Genomic DNA, 18,573 nt, shown 5'->3' on the forward strand with positions numbered 1-18,573 from the left:
AGACCCCACTCGCTGGAATTTCACACACTTCCCACAATATGGTATTCCTTTTATTCATGCTACGATCTCACAATGGATAGCTGTACGTGGGGAGCTCAAGAGTTGGAGACGCCAGGAATCTCTACATATTTGCACCAGAGAATAAGACGAAAATTAAAACATTCTTTATCAAGAGGCTTTCAAATGAAAAGTCCAACCCATTTCCTACATTCTCTTATAATAACTTTTTGTCATTTACACCATATATTACTATTATGTCCCAGGAGCTCTAAGTTCGGTTGTGCTGTCATATAAATGTCATACGTAACAGTTTTTTCGTTTTCCCCATGCTTATTATCTTATTACACTCATTTCTAAATATTAATATTGTCTGCAATGTTATTGTCGATTTTTACCCAATGTTCCTAACTTCCTATTCTGTCCCATTATTATAGTACTATGAATTAGTAGCACGATTTTACCCAGCGCAGCGGGTACCCACAGCTAGTCTTAACATAAAAGCAAAGGAATATAAAGCTATGGCTACAGGGAGCCTGATTTGGGGACAGATTTGGTATAGGGTAATGGTTATACAGTCTAGCTGCACTTTATAGTGGTTGTTAAGGTTAGACTAAGGTGTAGGAGAACCTACTTCCCATGAGGCGTTTTATTTGGGGGTGCAGGGGAGATTCTGTATGAACGCCACGTTACTGGTTACTAACTGGGAAAGTAAACCTTCTAACTTCACATTCATAACTCCAAGCCATGCCGAGTCTAACGCCTGATCGGGTCTAAGGTGGGTGACTATACTATTAGTATTACTATTCAAATTCAAATTCAAATTCAAATAAAGTTTATTAATTGCACGGATAATCGCAGATCATACAGGCAAATAGGCTACAAACTACAATAAAACTAGTTTCTAGGCTAATATAAACAAGAGAGAAACGATGTGTCTTATACTACTTGACATGACTGCATGACCCATGGTACAATTACATGATAATATATTTTTTATTAAACATAATTTAACGTTCTATTCTAACCAAAAAAACAACACTTCAAACTAGTGTAATAAAATTCAAACTCCTAAACTATGCTATAAACGAACAAGATTCATGTGAGTAGACTATCGCGGTAAGTATCGCGTGGTATCAGTTGCCGCAGATAGTAACCTTTGGTATCGGAAACTGCAGGCGCCCTGAGTACAGATGTAGGATTAGTAAAGCCCGACTGTTGGTCTAACCCTCTCTGTATTTAGCTTAGGATATGTGGTGTGATTTAATTTATTATTTGTATATCTCACCATTTATGTTTTTAGTGAATCTTGTCGTAACTTGAATGAACACGTGTTCGATAAACTTTGAGAGTTTGAGGAGATCGGCCACATGATTTGTGATGAATAACCATTCTATGGATGATTTGCCTATGAATGTAAAGTGTATAAATTTGTCTTCTATCTTTTTTCTGATGTGGTTGGTGGCAGTGCAGTCATAAAGTAGTTGGAGTTCATCATCTATTGACCCGTTATTGCATAGGGAACAGAATCTAAGATTAGCAGGGATGGATTGGTGACGGCCTTGTTCAATCCATAGGTTGTGATCGCTAAGCCTTAATTAGTTTAGTTAGTGTTCTTCTTGCTTGTTTTGAATATAAATTTAATAGGTATGGTTCAGGTTCATATTTTGTTTTAAGTTGTCTATAAAATCTTAGTTTGTTTGAGAATTGACCCTCCTTTTTTTCTGTTGTCATCATTCAGGTCGTTAAAGAACATGGTGGTATATTTTTGTTGCAAGTTTCTCTTTATGTTGAGTATGGTTTCATGTAGTTTTGATTAGAATTGCACTTCCAGATTGTGTTTTTTTGCTATAAGTTCTAAATAAGTACGTTGCTATTTTTGACCAATTTGTGAAAGTCTTATAAGTAATGCCTTCAGGAATGTCACTGTAGAATTGAATAGAATCCTTCAGGAGGGGGTTAGGACTTGTAAATTTTGCATGGTGCCAGAATTTTGCCACTTGAAGAACTATATTGTGTAATAAGAGGAACATTCCTAGCTCAGCTTTGGCGGCTATGTTGGAAGTTTTAGTTCTAACTCCCAATACCCATTTGCAAAATTTGTTCAGAATATTAGTATTACTATTAGTACTAGTACTAGTACTAGTAGTAGTAGTAGTAGTAGTAGTAGTAGTGACTACAGTGACAACACGCAGCTAGGACCTGCATACCTCTCAAAGTGACACGTCGTCAACTGACCAATCGGAGCGCTCGCAGATCAGGCACTAAAGCTGATAAATATAAAGCTAAACCTTAACCCTAACCCTAACCCTAACCCTTACCACTGCCAGTAACCATCCACTCACGATAGCCAGCTTAAATAATGCAACCACAAAACATCGCATCAGCTTTTTAGTTTTTAGTTTTTTAGATTTTTAGTGCCTGAGGCTGATCTGCGAGCGCTGCGATTGGTCGGTCGACAACACGTCACTTTGGGAGGAGCTGCGAGCGCTCCGATCGGTCGGTCACTTTGGGAGGTATGCACTATGCTAACGTTAATGATTACCGCTCCTAATCGTAACGACCGCTAGAGGGCCTACTCACCAGAGCGTTAACCCCTTACTATATGAAAGTGGGTGGCTGCTGACTGAGCCAGACCGGCCAATGAGTGAGCAGGTTGCAGCGACTGTGATTAAGTCGTCCAATCAGCAAGCAGGCTTTTGCCTGACGTCATTTCTCAAGTTATTCAAGTTGAATTTATAAATGCAATTAGTGCACGCTTCTGCCAAAGCCATTTACTAGATTGTTTCCATTCATCAGGTATTCGCCTGGGGCGAAGTTTTGCCGTATTTACTTCTGTACGCTCGATTGCTCGCCGCTAATCCGATTCCCCGCCATAAGTCAAACACTGTTTTCGGTCAATCGATAACGAAGCTCGCAAACCGCTGGCGCGGCGCTCGCTTAAGGCCCCGTCACACTAGAGCTACGCTCATCACGATTGCCCCACGCTCAAAAAATTTGCTTGAGCATGGTGAGAGCGTGGCCAATTGGGCCCCAGCCGGGCCCAGCGGCAATACTACGGTCTAATTACGTCGATACTACGATCTAAGTGCGTCTTTGCCCTGATCTCATTGCGCCCAACAAGCTTTCACCACGCTCCATACCACGATCAACACCACGCGCGCATCACGCTTGCACTGCGCTCACTGCGTCTTTATTGCGACCAATCAGATCGCATTGCGTTCGAACGACGCTTGCACTGCGCCTAAGCAATGCTCACCGCGCCTCAACTGCGCGCCAGTCACGCTCCTAGTGCGACTTAATCACGCTCTAGTCAGGCGCCGACTGCGCTGGCAACGACCATATAACTACCATGGCATCCACCAAAGCCATGAGCACCACGGAAAAGAAGCCCTTATAAGTATGATGCAATGAGCCAGAGTTCGGTGGGCATCTGATGGCCACATGCTTTCCGTCGATGGCACCGAAGGCATGGGGCACATTCCATTTTCTCAGGAAATCTTCGGCAATGGCATGCCATTCTTCTGGCATCGTAGGACACAAAATGACCTCCTCTTTGTGTTCTTCTACAATAGCCTGGCACACCTCTGGAACCAACAGCGATATGGTGTTGCGGGCCACTCTAAAGTCATACTGAAGTGAGGGATATTTATCACTCGATGCTAGATACCTTATGGTGACTGCCAGTTTCAGTTCTGGTTCAAGTGCTTCTCTGTATCGGGTGTCCTGCTTCTGGATTCTCGGCCCAATTCTGACAAGCAATTCATCGAACATCTCCAGAAGCATCCTCAGGAAGTTGAAGAAGGATGCTTGATCTTCCATGCGAAGCTCAGCCATGAGGCGATCATAGTGACCATAGAGAAGTCGTCTTTCTACCGAAAGCCACGGACGCACCCAGCAAGATCTTCGTTGTCTTCTATTTATCCTCCTTATCCTCCTCAGCATGATTAGGGCTTGGTAATCAATTAAGTAATTTGAGTTGTCCTTCTACGAGAAACATGGCAGGGAGTAGTGTTGCCTCATCCATAGTGGACACTGAACTGGTGGGGTGGCCAGGGTAGCACCCCAATTTATACCCCAAGTTCGTAGGAAGTGATCTGAGCGTGGTATTGACGCAACTAACACGTAATGCGAACGCCACAACAGCATGGTCTGAGCGTGTTGGGCGTAGTACAATCGTAGTATGAATGGGTCAAGCTTGCTAGAGACGCACCATGGTCATAGCCAGAGCGTGGTCAGGTCGCAGAGACATCTCCATGGACGTAGTAACAGCGTGATGAAAACGTATTGACATCGTGCTGAGAACGGGGCGACGCGATTTTTCACGCAACCGACACGCTTGCGATACGATCATTAAATTTGTACTACGCTCGAGTTACGTGGGTACTATGCCTTCCACGTCTATAATACGCGCTGTAATCAGTCTCACTGCGCTGTCTTTCCGCCACGCTCGCACCACGATTGTTTTTGAACATGCTCAAAGTTTGGCCACGCTCTCCACGCTCATGGTGACTGCACCGCGCTCAATCGCGATCGCAGTACGTCCATAGACGTTCATACTGCGTTCTACACGTTTCCACCACACTCTTAGAGCGTAGTATACGAGCGTAGTGAGATCGGGGCCATGGTGTGACGGGGGTATTACAGGCGTTAGTGTAGCCGTGCAGAACATAGGCCCTAACAATAACATATAGGCCTACAGGTTAGCACTATGCAAGCCCTAGCTCTAGTAACTATAGCCTGCGTACAGTTACGAGAGCTAGTATAGTAACTATAGCCCGCGTACGGTTATATACGCGTTATCAGGAGTAGATAATAGAAGATATATTCTATTATCTACTCCTGGCGTTATTATAGCCGCGAGTCTAGTGACGCTCATAGGGTCTATGTCCCCCAGGGTACTGCCGGAACGTACCCTGGGTACGGTCTGGTATACCGGAACGTACCCTGGTAACTATCTAGCTGATATGGTTAGGGTTAGGGTTAGGGTTAGGGTTAGGGTTAGGGTTGGGGTTGGGGTTGGGGTTAGGGTTAAGGAGTACGTAGGCGTATGCGGCTCCCTAGACTCGTTAGTGGAGTAGGCGAGGTACGGTCCGGCATATTAGATACTAGTATTTAGTACCAGTGTACGTTCCGGTATACCGAACCGTACCCAGAGTACGTTCCGGCAGTACCCTGGGGGACATAGACCCTATCAGCTCTAGTGACGCTCATAGGGTCTATATGTCCCCCAGGGTACTGACGGAACGTACCCTGGTCACTATTTGATATGGTTAGGGTTAGGATTATGGTTAGGGTTAGGATTAGGGTTAGGGTTCGGGTTCGGGTTAGGGAGTAGACGTAGGCGACTCCCTAGACTCGTTAGTGGAGTAGGCGAGGTACGGTCCGGCATATTAGATAGTACCAGGGTACGTTCCGGCAGTACCCCGGGGGACATAGACCCTCTATCAGCTCTAGTGTCACAGTATCAGTGACTCGGATTTGGATTAGGAATTCTGCCGGTTACGGTCAGGGTTAGGGGTGTGATTTTTAGGCAACGTAGGTTACAGGACACACGGTTCCCTCAATATCCTCGCTAACATTAACAATACCATAATAACAAATTAAAATCATAAATGATCATAAACTCACCCGTCACTGTCAAACGTTCGCCCATGCGTCGGCGGCTCGGCGCTAAATCGCCCGAAATCGCCAAGCACATCACTAGACTGGTACGATGCCCATTCACTTTATATTACCTTTTACACACATAAATCAGACTGCGACCCAGTCTAAGCGTTCAACAAATACGGAGTTGATGCCACACGTGACACTCATTAGAGTGGTTACTATTCGCAAAACTTTTACACATCAGGTGGCTATCACTGATCTCTAACTGATAGTTATATCAGTGGTGACCATCTATTGGCGACCAACTCCGAGAAATATGGCAGCCTCCATAGCATTAGCAAGGCAGATTACTCGTGTTAATATTAATAATACAAAAATTTGTCGATTGTCGACTGTATGCACAGACGGTATAGTACAGTACACCCGCGTTTTAAGTATTAGTATATAATAGTAACTGTATGTATGTATGTATGTATGTATTGTATGTAATGTATGACTGGGAACCTTGGTTCAAGGATAGAGAACATGGGTCCCAATAAAACCAATGTCATTTACATCAATATAAATATTATATTATATCAATATAATAGGTTAGGGTTATGGTTAGGGTTAGGGTTAGGGTTAGCCACAAGTTCCCATCTCGCTTAACACTACGTGGCCGTGTAACTAGTCGGAGAGCCTGGTCGGTATTTCCCTGCAAAGAATTTTTTTTTTAAAGGAAAAGAGATAATTCATTCTGAGGGTGGGTAAGGGTATTTTCGTGAAACGTGATCGGCCGTTTTTATACCTCGTGAACTGTGAATTGCAATTTATTTTGTCTGTGAACTGTGAATGGACCACCTTGCGTGAAGCGTGATTTAGCTTTTATTTAGTCTGTGAACTGTGAATAAGATTTTAAGAGGTCTCTTTCCTCGTGAATCCATGCATGTCAGGCGCGGATTTAGGCCGGTTTGCACGGGCCTCAAAATTCACCAGAATGCACCAAATATAGCCTAATTTTTAAGAAATTCCCGGGGGGCATGCCCCCGGACCCTCCCAGCTGCAGAAGAACATATGGAAACGATATATATATATACACACACACATACACACACACACACACATGCACACACACACCAGGGGCGTGTACAGGAGGGGGGGGGTCCAGGGGGTCCGGACCCCACCTTGCTCGCGCAGAAAACGCATATAAGGGAGTCTAATTTCAAAAATTTCCCCAGACCCCCCCCCCTTCGCGTGCTCGCAAGTTTGGGTTACGGTTAGACCCCCCCTGGTTCAAATCCTGTATACGCCCCTGCACACACACGCACACGCACACGCACACGCACACGCACACGCACACACACACATGTATAAGCATGACTACTGTGCAAGCGTATTTTTGATTTTTAGAAGTGTTGTTAGTCAAGAAATACACTTGTATACTTCTATGACCTTATCTTATGAGTCTGAAATTTTAGCTGTAAACTGGATTATCCCCGTGATCTGTGAAAAGAGCATTATTTTCACTGTGAAATGTGAAAAGCAGTTTATTTTTACTGTGAACTGTGAACAGTACCCCCCTTACCCCCCCCCCTCCATTCTGTGTCCCCTTATAGATTTATGAATGCAGCTGATCTAGCTCCCCAAAGTATCTCCAGGTACTGTTTAGTAAGCTGAACTATAATAATATTACCAATAAGACTGCTGCCAACCCTAAAACCCAGGAGAGTTTTCAAGAGCTCCTCCTGCATATCATGTGAGGTTTCTGTTGTCTCCAAACCTGTTCTACGTTTAATCACATTAAAAAAACTTTTTCTATGGATTTCATATCCAGGACATTCCAGTAAAAAGTGCTCCAGGGTCTCCAACTCTCCTCTTCCACAAATTAAACATTTATCTTCGCCCCCCCAGTGTCTAGTTCGTTTATTCAATGGCAAGCACCCCGCCCTGCATTGAAAGAGCAGGCTACTCCCAAGACTATTATCATAAAAGGACTCTTTACCAGGCATCTTTTTTTCTTTATACAATGCTAGCGAACTCTTGTTTTCTATCTTTTTTTTCCAGATGGTAGAACGTACCACACTGTTTAATTGCTCTTTCCACTCTAACATTCCATTCTTTAATACCCCCCCCCCCCGTTAACTCTTCGTCTAGACTCCTATCCGAGTCAAACTTTGTTATGAGGAACCTAGTTCTCCTCCTCCAGTCTGATCTGAATTCTCCCAATTCCATTGCTTCCGCTATCTGTTTACATTTATGTTCATTATTCATATATTTTATCCTGCCCCAATATTTAATTTTACTTTTTGCCTCTCTCTCTTCAAAAGTTGACCATCCTATCTCCCCTTTAATACTCTCCAGTCCCACATAAGAGGGTGCCCCCAGTAACTCCCTTCCCAGCTGGTTTTGCATCCTGTCTAGTGCCTGGAGCATGGACGTTCCTCCTTTTTTAACTTTAAATACTAGGGCTTCATTTGTATACGTCAGAGCAGGCACTGCAACTGCTTTCCAAAGCTCCCTATAGGCTATACCCACCCAATATCTATTGAAACTATAGAATGCCTTTGAAGCTATTGCTCCCCTGTATTTTCTTGCTTTTTTCCGTATATCATCCTCATGCTGTTGTAAGCAGTTTTCGATATTGTCACTAAGCTTTACCCCCAGGTAAGTGTATTCAGATACTTGCTGCAAATTCATTGCCCCCAGTTTCCAGACACCCTGTTGCTCCTCTGTCGGCTTATTGAGAATCATGATTTGGGATTTGTTTTCTCCAAAAACCATTCCAAAATTTTCTGCAAAGTCTGCGGCAATGCTCAGCATACTTTCCATTATACTCCTATTCTCTGCTAGCAGAACCACATCATCCGCGTATATAACATCGCCGGAAAGCTATTTCCTCCAATGCATAATCCATTTGCATTTGTTACGAGCTTAGTAGACAATTCATTGATAAACAATGCGAACAGGATTGGTGATAAAAGGCAACCCTGCTTCAGACCTACATTAGATGCTATCCAATCCGATTCAAACAGTCCCAAACTTATCTTTGATTCATTGTTCTTGTACATAGACTCCATTAGCTTAACGAACCCATTACCCAAACCTATTCTTCTTAGTTCCCTTAGTAATTTATTCCTATCCACCCAATCATAAGCTTTTTCAAAGTCCAAGAATGCAAGGTATAATGGTTTTCTTACATGTTTCGCCTGCTGAATGCATTGGGTTATTATAAATATATTATCCCCCGTGCGCCGATCCCTTCTGAATCCATTCTGTAACTCCCCCAAAATATTTGAGTCTTCTAACAATTTTACAAGTCGATCTCTAATAATTCCCATAAATAACTTACTCACGTTGCTCGTTAAGGTAATAGGTCTGTAGTTTTGCAGAAGCTGTTTATCCAGGTTTTTACCCTTATAAACTAATGATACCTTTGATTTTTTCCATGAATCTGGGAACTCCAATGACTGTAGAATTTTATTAAAGAGGACCGTTAGTGCTTTGACTAGGAATTTCCCCCCAGACTTTAGAAATTCGTTTGGTACCTCGTCAAAGCCACAGACCTTGCCCTGCTTACTTAGCTTAATTCTAAGCTGCACCTCCTCTACCGTTATTATACTTAACAAAGTATTTCTACTATCTATATGAGGTCTATATGTACTTGGTTGGGACTCCTGGGGGCCAACTGAGATGCCAGAGCCTTGGTGGATTTTTCGCCAGAAACCCGTGAGTTCTTTTTCTATATCCTCCTTTTTTTTCAAGACGCACCCATCCTCCTTTTTTATTTTAACTATGCCGTCGCGTATAGGTTCTTCCTTTCTAATTCGCTCCCAAAAGCGTTTAGTACTTTCTCTACCCGCTGATTTTATATTTATAACCTGTTGTTTTTCAAAATCCGCTCGTTTATTTTCAAAAACTTTTGTTGCTATTTCTTTTTTCCTATGGTACACTAATTTTGCTTCTTTCAATTTTTCTTTCCCAGAGGGCTTCCCCTCCAGAAAATTCTTCCCCATCTTCTTGAAAATTCTACAGGCTGCTTGTCTATCCTGTCTGGCTCTCTTGCACTCCCCATCAAACCACAGTCTATCCTTCTGCAGTCTTACCTTGCCTGATGTTTTCCCAACACTTTTCCCTCCCACCCCATTTAGGACTCTAATGATCTCTCTTTCTAATTCCTCTACTGTTTGAGAAAGCTCAAGTAGCTCCTCAGATTCCCTAAATTTATTATCGCATTCCATTTGAAAACTCTCCCAGTTCGCATCCCTGAGTTTCCATAATCTACTTTTACTTGTCTTCCGGACTTCCTTATTCTTACTCATCTTAATATTTAAGTAGATTATCATGGGGAAATATGCAGAGTTAATGTCGATTTCCCCAGCGTCAAAAATCCTAATTTTATCAATTTTCTTATCTGCCTTTCTATTTGTTAGCGCATATAATCCACGATTGACCGGAGGTTGTTGCGGCTCCATGTACATTTCCCACTACATCTGTTATCCTCGTTTAAGATTTTTAGACTGTTGTTCTCGACGAAATCCAGTAACCGCTGCCCATTACCACATCTCAAAATAAATACCATAACTTAAGTGGTTCAAGGATAGAGAACATGGGTCCCTATAAAATCAATGTTATTTACATCAATATAAATATAATATTATATCAATATGATAGGTTAGGGTTAGGGTTAGGATTAGGGTTAGGGTTAGGCACATTGGTTTTATTGGGACCCATGTTCTTTATTCTTGGGCCACTTAAGTTATGGTATTTATTTTATGGCCGTGGCTACGCGACCGGTTCCGGACGAGGAGCCGCTAGGCTACGTAGTAACGTACTCGTCCGGATAGCCCGACCAGGCTGTGCGACGGATTGTCTATACATATTCTAACCATAGCAATACCATTTCTTGGAGCTAGCGTCCGGACAGCCATCTCACACAGTGATCTTCGTATCGTATCGTATAGTGTCCCACTCTTGTATTTCACAACTGACACAAGGCATCAGTTCTGGTGAAGGTGCGAGGATATTCTGGGAATGCGAACTTTCATCTCACCATTTTCATTAATTTGTACCTCCAGCATTTAATTCTGCTAATCTTATTCTTTGATCCCTATATTTTAGTAATTTCCTCACGTGGCCGTAAGCAATTTTAAGTAACTTGGGATCGTCACATTTCCAGTCTTCAATGGACTCCCCTTTATTTATATCCCCATATTCAAGGCCATTATATAGATCAGGAGTAGATAATAGGGAAGGAGTGTGACATCAATAAACAAGGGAAATTCGTCATTTACTAGCCTTATAATACCTACGATTTACTATGCGTAACTCATCCAACTTGAGCTCAAATCATACACAGTACATTCGCCTAGCATCGTGCGAAATTGTTTCCTCGTTTACACAAGCAATCCGGAGATACAGACTAAAACGTACTAAATAGCCACTGCGTAATTTTATTATTATTTAATTTATTATTATATTAATAATGTTCAATATTATTATGTTCCTGCACTGGCTGCGGGTGACGCCACTTTCCAACTATTGTTGGAATCGTGGAAGACTGCTTAATTTGTTCCATTTTGTCTCTCGCTGTCTTCGATATGGTCCATTTGACTTTGAAGACTAATCATTATGAGGTTATGATCTAATGCACAGATCATATGATCATTTTCGGGAGTTTAACTCTAGGCCTTGGCTATAATCCCTATTCAATACCCATTCTGCAGATCATGGCACTCCCAACCAGCATATCTTATCTTCATACGTACAGCAATTAAGTATGTGGTACATGCATGGTGTATGATAGCTATACACTATAGCCTTTCACTACACCACAAGGCCTGATGGCATAGCCAAGGGCTATAGCGCAGAGCTAGGCATACATGTACAATTTTATATTTTCTTCCACAGTGTAGGCTAGCCAATTAAAAAAATGTAACAGCAACGTACACGGCAGCACACAAAGGGAATGGTTTAGAGTTATTTTGGCAATTTTCTGGCATATGCGTAACCAAAAAATTGGTGTTTGCAAGTAACAGCTAATAGTAATAGCTATATATACTAGCAGTGAATGTATAAAAAAACTTGGATGTGTAAGTGCCATGCTCTGCTGAATGACATGCCCCATTATGAGATACATATATATATATGTTCTGTACCTGCTTGTATACTGTACCTGGGTTTATCCCATGTATACATAAGGGTTTAATAAGTAGTGTGAGGTTCTATATAATTAGTATATAATAAATTGTTTGTGAATTCTAGGGGCTTTTTGCAATGCAAGCCTAAAGAGATATTCAGATGTTGCACCATCAAGGTCTGATCCGGAACCAGATGTCGTAGAAAGCCATAATGAAACGTTGAGCAATGCACAAGCACATTATAGGTATATATCTATGCTTATGCGACGTGTACGTGCAAGGTGTACATATAACACCACTAGAAAATGAGAATACTCTGCAGGGACACATTTAAGTATGGATATGCATATTGACTTCGGTACTCTTCATGCAAGAAGAAAAATAAACATACATAAAATAACTACAATAACTAATACTAAAAGTGCTACATGTATTCCATCCTGTTTCAACTAAATTATTACCTATTTTGATTAAATTTATTAGCAACATGTGTAAGTGAATGTGGTCATGCACTTTACAAGTCTGACATTGGTGTCACACGAGCATTGCTAAATATCAAACAGGTACATATTTCCGGAGATTCTGCCCAATCCAGATTCTACAAGACGAAACAAAGTTTGCGAGATGCTAGAGAGAAACGACATGATGAATCGACGTAGCGTTCTCGAAATCCCCGAGTTTTATGTCGGTAAGGAGAACTGTTTGGTGTCATCAGAAGTAGATAATAGGGAAGGAGTGTGACTTCAATAAACATGGGAAAGTCGTCATTTACTAGCTTTAGAATACCTACGATTTACTACGCGTAACTCAACCAACTTGAGCTCAAATCGTACACAGTACATTCGCCTAGCATCGTGCGAAATCGTTTCCTCGTATACACCCGCAATCCGGAGATACAGACTAAAACGTACGACACGATTCTCCATTCTGTTGCCAGCAAAACGAATCCATAACCCGCCTAACTTGAAACAATAGGCAGCTACTAACGACTCTTGCGCATTCTTGTGCCCTCGGCGATGCGGTGTGGCTCGCTGGGAGATTGGAGCTGGAGCTGCTGCTGATTGCGGTTGGCGTGCGTGCGTGGCAGTGTTCCGTCTGCCGAGTCGAGTCCGCACCCCCCGAGACTCCAAGTGCGAGTCCGCACCCCCCGAGTCCGAGTCCGAGTCCGAGTCCGCGCCACCCGAGTCCGAGTCCACACCACCCGAGTCCGAGTCCGAGTCCGAGTCCGAGTCCAGTTTTGATTAACAAAAAAGGGAAAAAATCGGGAAAAATGGAAAAAAGGGACAAAATCGCAACAGTGTATCGCAGACATTCGAAAGTGTATAGTCAGCCGAAAACACAGAGACACGAGTCATACGAAACGTGTCAAAGTAACGGATCCATTTGTGTTTTACGAGAATGACACGGCTTGTTGAACCAAATGAGAGAGTGCTAGTACCTTCGAAGTGGTAGAAGAAGAGAAAGAAGTGGTAGAAAAAGCGAAGGGACGAAGTGATAGCAGATTCAAACCAAAGGGACAAGAATCTTAATCGAGCCATTGAAAACGTTACAAGATTAGGCCGTGTATCTAGAAAACCTAGGAGTTTTGGTTTTAAATTCTTGTAAACTGCGTGTTACAATATGTACAGTTGTGTACTATGTATGTAGTGGCCTCGAGCCGGCCTCGACTCGAGTCCTCGAGTCTGGAGGGCTCGAGTCCGAGTCCGAGTCCGTGTCATTGCACTCCGAGGCCAATACCGAGACCGAGACCAAGGAAAACGGTCTCGAGGCCAAGACCGGCCTTGCGACCTACAACACTGGTGCGTGGGGGGCATACCAGCTGTAAATAGGTCAAAGATTAGCTCGCCGAGTGTTGCGTTGATGTCCAATCTCCCAGCGAACCACACCGCATCGCCGAGGGGACAAGAGTGCGCAAGAGTCGTTAGTAGCTTTCAAGTCAGGCGGGTTATGGATTCGTTTTGCTGGCAACAGAATGGAGAGTCGTGTACGTTTTAGTCTGTATCTCCGGATTGCGGGTGTATACGAGGAAACGATTTCGCACGATGCTAAGCGAATGTACTGTGTACGATTTGAGCTCAAGTTGGTTGAGTTACGTGTAGTAAATCGTAGGTATTCTAAGGATAGTAAATGACGGATTTCCCATGTTTATTGAAGTCACACTCCTTCCCTATTATCTACTTCTGGTGTCATGTAGCCAGTTTTCTTCGCATCAATTGCATCCTAACAATTAAAGGGACATGAACATTGCAAAAAGTACAAAAAAGCTTGTGGTCATGCATGAATTTGATAAATTGAATTTTAGGTAGCATATTGGCAGTGACTGCGTCAGACAAATATGCAGCAGGAAATACAAGTCGGTTTGTGGGAATCTGCATAGATCGAGGCGGGTGTGGCCTGCGTGCTTGGTTTATCTTGCGAAATGTAATAGATGACCAAGGTAAGTCTCTACAAATACAAATTAACTTTCTTGTGTTGTCTAATATTTATATGATATTTAAAAGCAGGCTCTCATTATCTGTAGTGTGGCAAATTTGGCCAGTTATTAAGAACAAATGAACTTCATTGTTACATTTTCCATGCCCCTTTGCATCTGCTTGTGCAGGTATTATTCATATGCAATGGAGTCATGATGGCTACACTTGTTAAATAAATTCAAGGCTCGAGACTAACACTTGATTGTTTACCCCTGACAGTTAGTGTGTGGCCTAAAATGTCATGTCGGTGACCAGAATATATGTCGGTGACCAGAATATATAATGATTGATTTTACAGGCATTGAGATCATGTATGAGATGTACAGCCCAATGATACGAGAGATTCAAATGTTGAAACTCGAGAAGAGATTGGATGAGTCATTGTTGTACTTGAGAGATGCTCCAAACGAGTATAGCACTTTCGACTTTGATATGGCAGAAGTTCCACATGTAGCAGGAGATCACGTTCCTATAAATCCACTCAAGGTATGCTACATATTGTGTAGTTACCTCCGCCAAGGAGGTTATGTTTTCGCTCCTGATAGTTTGTTGGTTGGTTTGTTTGGCTGTCAACAGGATATCTCAAACAGTCAACGGACGGATTTTGATGAAATTTTTGGGACGGGTTGGTCTTGGGCCAAGAACCAATCGATTAGATTTTGGTCGTGATTCAGAAACCAGATCTGGATCCAGGAATTTTTTGAAGGATTTCTCATCATTGATGGTATATAGTGTAGCGGTTTACTCTCTAACCGCCACGCTTCGTTACGCTTTCGCTTTCTCTCTCTGTAGAGGTTTATGATGTGTCGCCGCTGCGTTAAACCCAACTACAAATTAGATCGATAGCTATATATAGATATATGGGGGGACTGTTAAAGGTGCCCTGCCTCGAACTTGCCTCAAGCAGCAAACATAAAATCAGGTGGTGTTGCCAAGTGCTGAAGGTCATGAAGGCAGCTTGTGCTCATAGATATCATATAACACGTGTTATATAATATCTATGGCTGTGCTGGTACGTGACCTGCGTCGACTCTTGTCGCCATAATACAGAACCGCGGCGAAACACGTTTTTCGAGTTGGTTTTTCGTTGAGCGAATATAGGCTTGATACATATTTTTACAGTTTTATTTTCAAAGCTAACGTTCAGTTAAAGTGTAGTAAGTTATTTACTTACGTTTTTACAGTGGTTTGTCACAAAAATATGCGTGGGAATGCATCTTTAAGCTGTGGCGGAGGTTTGCTATCTTCGATTGTTATCACTACATTTTTGGCAGTGCCACTATAAGTGTACACTGTGAGTGTGCATGCAGTTATACCCTGTAATCATGAATTTAATGTGTGTTAGGTTCATATATGCCCTATACTTGGGTTCATACCATATTATATTATGTCTGTATTTTTAGCTCATCTGACGAAGTCAGATGCAGCTAGTAGAATCGCATGATCGTCCGTGCGTCCGTCCGTCAACAGTTGAACACAAATCTAAACGGCTCGACGTACGGATTCGAAAGTCGGGACGTGGGGGGGTAATCCGAAAACGAGTTGGGATGTCGAAGCTGGGGGGTCAAAGGTCAAAGGTCAAGAGGTGTAAAAGAAGGGGGAACATTCCCTCCTTAACTTAAGGTATAGGGAGGAAATGCAGAATTGCGGCACAAATCTAAACGGCTCGACCTAGGCTCGTGATAGTCGGTGTATAGCATCATGGTAGGAAAAGCCATCACTGTGCCGAAATTGGAGGTCACAGGTCAAAGGTCAATGGGCACAGGGCAGATTTTAGACATTTTCTGAGGACATGGTCTGACGGAGCGATTGAAAAACTTTTTTGTTTCAGCGGTGACCTAACATTTTTATGGCTTTATTGAAAGGACCATGAAATGTACTTTCTGCTGACATGCGAAGAGTAAGTGTCGGATAACCTTTTGACCCTCAAGAGGCGGGTTAAACATGGATTTGTTTACTGTTAGAAAGAATTTGACTGCCGGGTTGCTAGTAGAATCTATACATGCCTGGATGTATGAGGCTACAATGTCACAGTGAAATTTCAAAAGCTAAATTTGGTTGAAGAAGGTTTATGCTCCTTCAATCGTATAATTTCTATGGCATTCTGTACTGTCAGTGTGTTACATGTAACGTATGCCACTGCCACTGCATGTGGTGGTGGTACTGTGTAGTTTTTGCCTGCGTTAATTAGTTACAGGTGGCAGCTCTCTATTTCAACCTGTAGGCTTGCGTAGGTAAATGGATGAGTGCTTACCTATTCTGTCTTGCAAATAGTTGTTGCTACTACGTGCGATGGGAGCTTCCATCTTTAATCTGAAGACACTTAAACGTACGCGCCATCTCGTGGCAACTTTCATAACAATCCCAACGAACATTCCTTTGAGAAGGTTCCTGATACCATCCCTGTGCCTTCCACTGTTTCGGCGTGTATGTGAACACATTTGGAACTAACAGGGTTTACTAGAATCCCACCACTCCACCACAGAGTCACCGCAGTAGACGTGAGATGAGCGCTGTCGCTCCGCGGCACTTGTTAAAAAGTGCAACGTATAATGAATCATCGTGGAGCAGATGAAACTTTTCGTATTTCAGTTACATTGCATACTTATAGGTACGATGTGCTAATAGATACTAAGTTACATACAATAAGTTACATAAATACATACTAAGTTAGATGTTGCGGTAATGTAAAAATTCCATGTAAATTAGTTGTTCAATCTCATGTCATCTGTGCAGAATTCTATATATAATAGACATATAGGTGTATCAACAGTGTATTTGTGGATCAACACAAAAAGTATCGCCATATAGCAGGGTATTACTGTCTCGTCGTTATGCAGGTGAAGTTGCGGTCACGGCCCTGGCTAGAACGCTATGAGAGACAGGATCTCAAGGGAGTAGAGGACTTAGGATTAGCTCAGAAGTTCTACGACCGCGCAAAGCAACTAGCTACACCATGGGAAAAGTAAGGCTTTACTATAACAGTAGCTGAGTGTCCAAAATAAATGCAAAATGTCTCTCATCGTCATTAACAAAACCATTCATTGCCATTGCAATAGGAAATTACCACTTCTGGCATACTGGTAGGGGGCATTAGTCAGATAATTTGTACGATCATCAATCGTACCATTTTGCTGCTACAGGTATGACATCATGAAACAGTACAGAGCAACCGTGACAGCAGAGGACCAGGACGAGGTCTTCCGAGACATACACGAGAAGCAGCAACAGATAGAGCAGGCAAGAATCGTGAGGCGCCGACGAAAGAAACTGCAATCGAACCGATGAGACAGTAGTTATTTTTAAACATAGTCGCGGAGCGTGACTAGCTGGCATGATTTAATAAATGTTAGGATAATGAAAAGCAATTCTGGGAGTTGTGAAAAATACAGGCGCACCCAACTGTAGAGTTCAGTTGGTATGGTAATGCAGTATGGTCAATAAACAGTAGGTCCGTCTGAAACTTTGCTGTTAAGGAAATAAGCTAGCGTAATTCCCATCAAGTTGTTAAAGTAGTTCCGATTAAAGATATTAAAGATAGTATGCAAAGACAATTATCATCTCACCTTTCTCAGTGTTTATTTCTTCGTCGCAACACACTAAACAGCAATCACAATGCTTCAAATAATATATTTACATAATTGTAGTAATAATCAACAACAAGCCATGTTTAAATAGCAAATATTTCACCCTGGCACATTCTTCTGCAGTGCTAATTTTCAGACATCTAAACGATGTAGTCCTATATACACCCGATATTATCGGGACTACGCACCGGCAAGTTTATTGAGGTACTAGTTTAGTTTAGACAATTGTTATCTTTTGATTTAACCTTTCCTAACTGAAGTAGTACCTCTTCTTAGACCGAGCCACTCTAGGACTGCAGTATATTCCCCAGTACACACTCGGAACTGGTATCGCAAACAGCTCATGAAGCTTAGTGCAATCGTTACAGGTTATACCATGGTTACATGCATCACTGCAGCTCCCAAACATCTCCACTACATATATGTAGGGCATTGTAACGAACAATTGTAACGAACAATTGTCTTGGTGTCTGTAAATATGTACAAAACACCAATGTACCAAAACGCCACCACAATTTCCAAGGCTAGAAGGCGATTTTCTACGTAAGCATGTTCTTATAAATGTGCAATACATCACGGTTGATAGTTATACCTTGCTTTATCTGTATTACCAGGGAACCCACACATTATATAAAATTGCTACCACTGTGAGCGCCCACCAATTTGAAATCAAGCCTTATAATTATGAAACTATAATCATCACAATAGCCACAAAACTATACAAAACAATCAAAAAATTTGTAGTTTTATCAATACACTATATAACGTATACAATATGCATACCTTGGC

At 42.2% G+C, this 18,573-nt stretch overlaps 2 protein-coding genes across 2 annotated transcripts; one reads left to right on the plus strand and one right to left on the minus strand.

Moving 5' to 3' along the window:
• Positions 1 to 2,173: 2,173 nt before the first annotated feature.
• LOC106806600 lies at positions 2,174 to 3,834 on the minus strand. The gene is made up of 2 exons (XM_014808594.1): positions 3,349 to 3,834; positions 2,174 to 2,230 (listed from the first exon to the last, which is right to left on the minus strand). Exons 1-2 carry the CDS (start codon positions 3,832 to 3,834, stop codon positions 2,174 to 2,176), a joined length of 543 nt encoding a protein of 180 aa, XP_014664080.1.
• Positions 3,835 to 5,898: 2,064 nt separating this feature from the next.
• LOC106806614 (39S ribosomal protein L19, mitochondrial-like) lies at positions 5,899 to 17,755 on the plus strand. The gene is made up of 7 exons (XM_014808615.1): positions 5,899 to 6,014; positions 11,848 to 11,968; positions 12,287 to 12,411; positions 14,026 to 14,160; positions 14,496 to 14,683; positions 17,038 to 17,162; positions 17,341 to 17,755. The coding sequence occupies exons 1-7, from the start codon at positions 5,924 to 5,926 to the stop codon at positions 17,483 to 17,485; spliced, it is 930 nt and encodes a 309-aa protein (XP_014664101.1). The 5' UTR covers positions 5,899 to 5,923; the 3' UTR covers positions 17,486 to 17,755.
• Positions 17,756 to 18,573: the final 818 nt, after the last annotated feature.

The sequence above is a fragment of the Priapulus caudatus genome, unplaced genomic scaffold (genome assembly GCF_000485595.1).
Source record: "Priapulus caudatus unplaced genomic scaffold, Priapulus_caudatus-5.0.1 Scaffold169, whole genome shotgun sequence".
Taxonomy (NCBI): Eukaryota; Metazoa; Priapulida; class Priapulimorpha; order Priapulimorphida; family Priapulidae; genus Priapulus; species Priapulus caudatus.